The 9,452-nt window shown below is 42.2% G+C and overlaps 1 protein-coding gene across 1 annotated transcript in view; it reads left to right on the top strand.

Annotated features, from left to right (window-relative positions):
• The first annotated feature begins 777 nt into the window (after positions 1 to 777).
• LOC148591392 (CUGBP Elav-like family member 4) overlaps positions 778 to 9,452 on the top strand; it is an 89,373-nt gene continuing 80,698 nt past the window's right edge. Inside the window, exon 1 of the mRNA XM_088537656.1 lies at positions 778 to 1,374. Within this exon, the coding sequence (XP_088393782.1) occupies positions 1,095 to 1,374 (280 nt within the window). The 5' untranslated portion in view covers positions 778 to 1,094. The remainder of the gene's footprint in view (positions 1,375 to 9,452) is intronic.

Here is a 9,452-nt window from a genome sequence, read left to right as displayed (position 1 = left end):
AGAGAGGCAGAATATTCTGATGTCTTGAGAGTTGGGCAAGGAAATCTTATCTAATCAATCCCTTTCCAATACACACATACACACACACACACGTAGCTAGCATAGGAGATAACGCCCGCGCTGCTCGTATGTAAAATAAATATCGGCAGTCTAAAAATTAACAATAGCCCTCTCGATTTTTTTTTTCTCTCCCTCTAAAGACCTACAATAATACAATTTGCGCCTTTCCTAGCTTGATGTCATTATCATCAGCGTAATTAAAGAAAAAAGAAAACATAAAGAGCATGCATTTTTTCTTAGATGCAACAAGAACAGATGTAGTAAAGAGAGCTTATAACATCACCACCACCACCACAGCAAAAGCAACCTCTGAGCCCGAGGATTCGTCCGTATCTGAACTGCTTTTATTATCAATTGCGAAACCGTATTAAGAGTAAATAATAAATAAGAGGCACCATCATAATAGGAAAAAGTCAGAACACCTTGCTTTTTTTTCCCCCCTCTCAAATAAAAGGCAGTTTTCCCGATGATCACTGAAATTATAACGACAGCGATTGATCGGAGGGCTTGCAAAGGAAAAGGAAAAAAAAAATCATCATCATTGGTCCTAAAAACGCAACCGTTCCCCTTTGCTCACTTGGCACAATAGGAATTGACTGTCTCTCAAAGAGCCATGCGCCTAGTGCTATTTATAGCCAGGGGCTGTGTTGGAAGATACCATTAAGCTTCTGGCAGGCAGGCAGACGGGGGGGTGCTGGGCTGGGAGGAGGGGGTTTCGGCAGAGTAGAGGCAAAAGCAAATCCCCCACCCCCAGCCTCCCTTCCCCGCACACACACACATCCCCGCACTCACACCCCACCCCCTAGTCTGGCTGGGAATTTGAACCGATCCAGCCTGTTTAAACGGAAAGGACACAGATCTTCAATGTAAAAAAAAAATCAGATCAGACCCAGAGCGAGAGAGAGACGGAGAGGGAGGAGTGTGTGTGTGTGTGAGTGTGTGTGTGTGTGTGTGAAAGAGCGAGAGAGAGAGAGAGAGAGAGGGAGGGAGAGAGAAAAGAAGAGGGGGGAAAAAAAGGAAAGAAGATTTTCTCTATGTATATAAAGATGGCCACGTTAGCAAACGGACAACCAGACAATACCAGCCTGAGTAGCAATCACAGCAACCCCAGCACCAACGGGCATATGAACGGATTAAACCATAGTCCCGGAAACCCATCCACCATCCCAATGAAGGACCACGATGCCATTAAGCTCTTTATTGGGCAGATCCCCCGTAACCTGGACGAGAAAGACCTCAAACCGCTCTTCGAGGAGTTCGGGAAGATCTATGAACTGACGGTGCTGAAGGACAGGTTCACTGGCATGCACAAAGGTGAGTTACCTCCTGAACTTTCCCGGGAGAGCTCGGGAGAGGAAGGGATCCTCTCGCTCCCTCTCTGCCTCTCTCTTCCCTTCTTTTCTTTCGATTTCATTTTATTTCATTTTCGGCTGCCCGGGGGCGGAGGCGGCTGGCTGGGGCGGAGGGAAAGAAATAATAGACCCTCCTGGAAAGAAAAGAGAGAGAGGCAAAGAAGGGGGTCAGTTCTGTTTTATTTCTTTATTACTATTTTTATTTATTTTCCCCCGTCCGTCTTTTTTTTCCCCTCTTCACCACTTGACAAAACCCCGAGAGTCCAGGCGCCAGAGCGGGAGGCTCGGCTGGCAGGCAGCTGTCCACAGCCTGTGGTGCTGAAAAAGATTAAGCCGATTTCTTTATTTATCTTCGGGAGCCGCACATTTTCCAGCGAGGTGTGTGTGTGTGTGTGGATGTGCGCGGAGCTGGGGAGCCCCTATTTTACAACTGTTGTGTGTTAGGCACTGCCGCTTTTTTTTTTTTCTCCTCCTCTTCCTCCTTCTTTTTTAATTTTTATTTTTCATGTCGTTCTATACTTTCAGTCCGCTCCAAAGGGCTGGAGGACAGTGAGTTGCTCAGGGCGTTCATTCCTTTTTCTTCTTTTTTTTTTTTCCTTCAGCGTGGGAACGGGGATATACGAACAGCAATAAAAAGCTCAAGCTGAAGTGGGGGGGAAGATGAAATTGCAAAGTATGTGTGTGTGTGCTGGAGGGGGAAAGCTAGGAGGCACGGGTTGCAGTTCAATTCCACCGGGAGAGAAGTCTCCAGGCAGGCATATTCAACGCGCTACTTTAATGTGCCCGAAGTCCATCCCGGGAACTTTTTGGGTTTCCTTTCAAAGAAGTGGAGACATGCTCCCCGTGCAATGCCTCACTCAGTTTGTGTCTGCCTGCTCCTCTCCCTGCTTAGGCTCTCCGGAGAAGCATTTCAGACCGACGATGCAACCTTTTAAGGGGTGGGTGTATGGAGTGGAGGGAGATGCTTGGATTCCCGGGTAGGAAAGTAGGACTCATGGGGAGGAAGTTGGATATAATTTGCATGGTAGCCCTTCTTAGGAGCAGGAGAGACCTGGGAGCAAATCAAGCCACATTATTAACTCAGGTTCTGTAAATGTGTGCAGCGATTTGTGCATCTAGTTCATTAAAAATGTAGTGTTTAAAAATAATACTAAAAAGAAAAATCAGACTCCAAAGTGAGTGGGGTGTGACTGCAGATTTAGTTCAGGAGGAGATACGTTTTTTTCGGGGGCTGCAGGGGAGTGGAAGTTGCTCTGTTAACGGAGAGGTTCTCTACAAGCTTCTACTCTATCCTGGTGGACTCCTGGCAGGGATAGTCACTGGGAACAGCATTATTGGCTTCCCAGGTTTCCAGCTGCCTTGGTGAGTTGTAAATCTTTAACTTAACGGCATGTTTAGAAGGCATCTCTTCCCCCTTTCCACTCACTCCCCTCCTCTCTCCCATCCTCAGGAAAAGCAAATGAAAATACTAGGCTGTGCAAACTACCAGTATCTCACAGGCTGGAGAAAACATCTAGGAATTGGAGACTGGGGATGCAGTCCAAGTTATAGGGTATTTCTTCCATCCGTCTTTGCCGGTCTCTCCAAACACCCGTCTCGTATTTGCAAGGAACAGTGTAACCCTTCAGAACCTCATTTTCCTTTTAGACTAGCTTCCCAGAAACAACATTCAGGTTGGATGAATATCACTTAAACAAGATATTCATACTATAATAATTATTAATAATGGCAATAAAAATAATAGTAAATAGAATGAGAAAGGAGAGGTCCTGGGAGGTTCTGCCTAATACGTGAAGCATAGTAAGAGTAGCCACTGAGCCTCTGTGTGTACGCATGTGTTTGTAAAAATTATCTCAGTTCTCCTTAAAATAAAAATAACAACAGTAAAAGCTACATCGAAGAGAACCTCCTCAATACAATGTAGCAGAAACCTCCTAACTAACATCTAGATAAGAGATTTCTTGGTGTGTGTGTGTATGAAGGGGAGATATTTTGCTTCACTGATGAGATTTTGTTCTTTTGTTTTGTTCTGTTTTAAATCTGCAATTAATCAAGCTATGCGCTAACTTTAATTTCTATTTCATTGATGTGATTCTGCTTCTTGCAGTTCAGTTTTTCTTGTACTGTGTGCCTGAATTCATAGATACAAACTCAGGAATGGGGGGAGGGACAGATAGAGAGAAAGAGGGGGATCGTTTATCTTGCTTGGATGTGTTTAACACATATTCCTGAATTAGGCAAGATCCTAACTTCATTTCCCTTCATTTCACTCTGCTTTAAAGCTGCAGCCTAGGAAAAAAGCCAGGTGGAAAATCTTTTCACCTCATCAAACCAAATTGCGTAAGTTCATCTTGAAAGAAACATAGTCATTTTTAACCTCCTAGAAGTTCTGGACTTTGGAGGGAAAAATGATGATGACGGTTGTTACATTGCAGGCAAGTGCTTGAGTGAAGCTTCAACAGACACCGAGTTGCCAGTGTTTCAGAGATCGGTTTTATTTAGTACATCCGAGAAGAGTTTGAACTCCTTTCTGGTGATGCTGCTGATTTATTAGCTAATCCTGATAAAAATGTGCCTCTGGCTACCTGGAAAAAAATTACTTTCTTGCCAGTAGTGATTAATTACTATTAAGTCAAAAAGCATGATGGGGCTTTGAAGGATGAGGTTTGTATTTGGCTTTATTTTATTTCATTTCATTTCTTTCCATTTTTAACACATTTTTTTCCTTTCCCTTCTCTAAATTCAGTCATGTGAAGCATAGTATTTTCTCAGATCTTATTTTTTGCTTTTCTTTGGAAGCATAGTTGAAAAAATGCATGAATACAACCCAGCTTGGCTCAAGGAGGGTAGGATAGCAATGTGAAACCCCAAGATGTTTCCATAAGCAATGCATAATGTTTATACATTAATTGATCCATCACTCTCAGTTAATTTCATTCCTAATCCAGGGCATGAGTTAGTGGTGTATCTTGAAGGGTTAATACTGCTTAATAGTTTATTTAAGTGTATGGAGAACTAGATGGTGTGTAGCGGGGAGAAGGTATGCTGGCATTGGGGGTAGAGAAAGGAGAAGGATTCACTCAGAGTTCAGATATAATCAGAGTAATTTCAGGTGTAAATCCACTGAAATGAGAGCGCAAGTTGTGCATGCTTCAAAATATTCTGAAGAGATTCTAGGGTGATGTTTATGTATAGCAAGAGGAAATTCAAAATTAAGAACCTGAAGACAAAGTAAAAGATCATTCTCCCCGCCCAAGAAACTACGGAAAAGGGAGCGCCAAGTCCCAGGTTCTGCCACCAGCAGCCCGGACCAATTCCAGGCCAGATAGCAGGGAAGAGGCAGGGGAGCTTGATCCTTCTGCAGGCACATGAAGAGAGAAAGGGGTGCGGGGGAAGCAGCCTGCCAGGGAAGGCGGGAGAGGATTGTCAGATCCCGGAGAAGAGAAGCTTTCCCAGCACGAGCTCAGCTGCTACAATCTCCCCAGCCCTCACTTCTCTCCACACGGGGCAGGGACGCGCTCCCGCTGTGGCACTTTGTTTTAGTGTTCGGAAGAGCTGCGATCCACGGGTAGGGATCTACCGGAGCTGAGCTGACCCACCCATGCGCTTACACACGCGCGCACACACACACACATACACGCACATATACGTGTGCGCATGGAGTTAACTAATCACACTTGAACAATTTAGCAAGCCATTCATTCATAACTTCCCCCCTTCTTATATCTAGCAGTGGAGTATGCTTAAAGGCTGAGTTACTGGGAGACATAAAGGTTAGTGCTCTCAGGACAGCCATATTACAATGCATTATCTTTGAAGTCATTTAAGGCCAATTTAAGTGGTATTTAGTATAATATTTATGAATTAATGCAATCTAAATATAGGACTGTCCCCAAAGGTTTAAACAGCCTTTTCTACTGAAGCACAATTGTACCCAAGCCCTGGAATTTGTTTTAATTTAAAACACACAGGTCTCCATAATATTCTATTTAGGAAGTCGGAAGAAATCAGTATTCCACACTTAACCAAGATTTACTGAAATGCACACGGGTGAGTACACTTAAAGAGTGGAGATAGCGAGCAGTGGAAAAACAGGAGTTTTTCATAGACCTGAAAGCCACGACATTCTTTCCACCCTTATTTAGGAGGAAAAAAAGGTATAAACCCCATAAAACCTTTGCAAAATCCACCACTGCAGCCCCGTGGCTAGGATGGTGTACCTATCTGACCCAAGTCTCACGCGACGGGCAGTCGATGCAGCTAGAAAAATGCAGTACGAGAAGAATAGTTTAGTTCTTCTATTGCCTATTCTTCTTGAAAGTATAAATAATTCTGGAATTTAAGACACCTGGAGGCAGGTAAGCAAAGCTTCCATTCATTATATTATATTGTGTTTGATTACAAAGGTAGATGATAGATAGATTAAATTCTTGTTAAGGCTAAGCATGATTATGAAGATTTTAGATACCTCAGAAATTCTAAGGTGCAGTGACAATGAACATTCAATTAAGAAGATATATTTGTATATACATATAAATGTATAGATTTGTGTGTGCGTACACATACAGAAAAAGAGGGTTGTATACATATTCATGCATATAGCCTTTGGGAAATGGAAATTTAGTTGAAAAGGAGCACAACGTAATACAGGTGCTGAATAAACTCCTCCATAATTGAAACATAAGGCTTGCCTGGCTGAAAGCAACACATACTGCATTTAGTATGGTAGTAAACCAAACAAGTTTTAGGGAGGTAAATGCACAAATAAACTAGAATAAAACAGAGGAGGTTTTATGCCTTAAGTCTGAAGAACAACCCCTTAAAACAATCAAAATGTAGTTGAATATCTTGATGCGAGAGAGAAAGAGAAAAAACAACCCCCTGTACATTTATAATCTCCCATACAGATGAGCATCTATGTATATTTGATAACGTCAAACAGCCCAGATTGCTTCATAAATTAGGAAGCTATATATTAACTCTTTTTTTTTTTCAGGGGTCTGGACATGAATTCTGGTATCTAAAACCAGCTGCAGCCAGTTATGATGCTGTTCTTGCGGTTATGTCAGCATTTCCAATACAAACTCCAGTTTTCAGGGATCTCTTGCTTGGCTGTTAAGTTTTGCGCTCAGCTGAAAGCTGTTCTCCAGCTAATCCTGCTACCATATCAACTAGCCATCCCTACGAGAATGTGTTTGTTTTAAAGTTACATAATGTGGAGGAAAGAAAGAAATTAAAGTTTGTGTTACCAGATCTTTTGTTTCTTCTTTTACTTTTGTTAGCTTAATTTTTCATTTCTTACACATTTATAGATTAAGATTATTCCTGCCAATCAATATCTACACATACTGGTGCCTTTAGCCATTTTATGAAAGGAAAAAAGGATATCTTTTCTTTTCTTTTTTTCTTTTCTTTTTTTTTTTAAAAAAAAATGCTTCTTTCTTCAGAAAAGAAAAACAGTGAGGACAACCAGGTCTCAGAGCATTTACCTGGTAAAAGAGGGTTTTAATTTGAGGGTGGAGCAGGAATTTACTAATTTCTGAAGAATAACAAATTAGACACAGGAGAGTTCAGATTTGTTTGTTTATTTGTTTTATTTTTTATTTTTTTCATATTCAGCCAGAAGAAAACAGGAATGACAGCACTAAAATAGGCGGGGGGAAATCAAGGATCCTTTACAACTTGGATGAAGACCTGATTCTGTATCCTGCATCTGCCAGTAACTAGTACTGCAGAGAGGACATTCTTTAGTAGAGGATTCACATATTACACTATTCACGTAGCATTATAAAAGTCAGGAAGCTGATGGAATAGTTTTTTTAAGTTGTCAGATAGTAACTGGAAATTTTGCCTGGATAGAGAGCGAGTAAGATTGTGGAAAGCGTTTTATTTTCAACGGAAGAGCAGACTGCACCCATAAGGAAAGAGGACATAGGACTTTCTGTGTGTGGTGTACAAAAAAGCAAGGAGAAAAAGTGGCTTGAGGACCAAAGAAGGCCTCCCAGAGACTTAAGGTATGGAAATGCATAGCCACATTTTTCAGCAAGATGTCAGGGTGTTTTTTATCATGCATACCCTGTGCACATGCATGCCAGCCGCACCGACCCAACAGACCATAACGACACTAAAGGAGCTGTTACCATCCTTCCCGTCAATCAAGTGTGAACTGAGGCGGGTTTATGTGACAGGAGGTAACGGTTCCAGAGGAGCAAAAGTCGGGGAGATGGTCTAGGCTCTTAGGGCAGTTACCTGCATCTAAAATAGAGCAGAAGAACATCGGGCATCCAAAGACACATGTAAGTGTTGGCTATAGCTTTAACAACAATATTCCGTAACAGCAGGAGGCTGTGGAGCCCAGTACGACCTGTCCATTGAGCGTTGTCAGGTCGGTGCCCTGTAAGAGTTTGCACTAACAGGTGAGATGTTAAGTGAGCTGAGTTGAATCCCGGCCTTAACAAATAGTCTGGAGTTTCGTTAACTGCAGCCTCCTCCTTCCTTAGGAAGAGAAGGCCTGCTGCCTGCTTTCGGGGCTGAAAAGGTGCAGCCACCACTCTAGTGGGTTCGTTTTCAAATATCCTGATGCGGGCCTATGCTTACTTACTCAGTGGCTCACACCTCCTTTAAAATTTGGGATTGTGGATTTACGTAGTGAAGCGCTTTCAGTTTGTGCTATTAGCTTCTACGCTTGCTGGCTCGTCCGCTGAAACTTAGCCTTCCTTCAACAAGAGAAACTAAAACTGAAAGTGTAGGAACATAACTATAAAGTGATACCCCTGCCACATTTCTCACTCACTTAACTGCTTCACCGATGCCTATACGATTGTTGCTGGGGCTTGTCATGGCGGACTGACCCTTATGTATTAAAATCCGCAGCAGATAGAGGGAAAAATAATAACCATGGTGAAGGAAAGTTATAGCTTTTCTTCCACCCTCGCTTCACTGGCTGAGCTGGGGTATATATTATAGGGACCTCTCTTGCTCGGCGTAACGCCTTGAGATGCATCATGGCATTCGGGGGATTGCAGGATATATCGAATCACTTTTTGCACGCTCTGTGCTGCATAGTTTGGTATGGGCTGGAGTCAGGACGTCACCGCAGAGATTGCATTTGTTTGCTTTTGTCACTGCGAGCCACAGCCTGAATGCACACACAGGTGAACACAGCTTTTAATGTGCATTTATTATATCCAACTGACATCACCTAGAAGGAAGAGAAGGCTTATTATTGTCGCACCTTAAAATAAAGATGGATGAGAGCTCTAAACCTCTCAAATAAAATGCCTGACCATACATAGTAGCTAAAAATAAATCATATACGGCCATCTATTCCATGTAAATGAATGGCAAGGCATATAGATATAGACATTGTGTTAAGTTTGTCAAGTAGAAGCAGCCAAAAATATTGATCAAGGCAAGGGGGAAAAATTGATAATGAACTGGACTCCAACAAGACTTTAATTGACAGTGACTTCTGTGAACCAGCTTTGGACAGTATATATAAACTGACCACGATGTAACTTTATTGCAATGCACTCTCCTTTAATTAATTGTCACCTTTGTTAAGACAGGCTACAGATCAAAGGTTTAAAGATACTTAGCAGGTTCTTAGTAACAAACCCTTCAGAAGCATTAGAAATATCCGACAGCTCAACCAATGAGGCATGCAGATTTCGATCTACCTCGCCCTTATCTGTTTATTTCTCCCTCCTTTGTTGAACATGGACAATCATTGTTTAACATTAACTATTTCATAGATGGCTTTGCTGGTGACTTTAACACCTCTGGGATCATGCAGTCGCCAGTGAGAGGGGCCTTCTCTGCAAAGTCTGTCACACTATTTTTACTACCAGAAACCTGTTTACAGTATGATAGACCGAGGTGCAGTAGAAACAGTGTTTGTATTACAGGCTCTCCTTTCTCTGCTCCATTACTGAGATTTGTAATTTCCTTATTTAAATTTGGAAAGCATAATGAGAAATAGCTTGCATGAAAGGTGCAGTCGAGAATGAACTTTTATCAGAAAGGTACATATGGAGAGAA

This window comes from Tinamus guttatus, unplaced genomic scaffold (genome assembly GCF_059628265.1).
Source record: "Tinamus guttatus ecotype Peru unplaced genomic scaffold, ASM5962826v1 Tinamus_guttatus_pri_ptg000836l, whole genome shotgun sequence".
In the NCBI taxonomy this organism is placed as follows: Eukaryota; Metazoa; Chordata; class Aves; order Tinamiformes; family Tinamidae; genus Tinamus; species Tinamus guttatus.
Note: the sequence above shows the minus strand (reverse complement) of the source record. Positions and strands in the feature narration are given on the sequence as shown.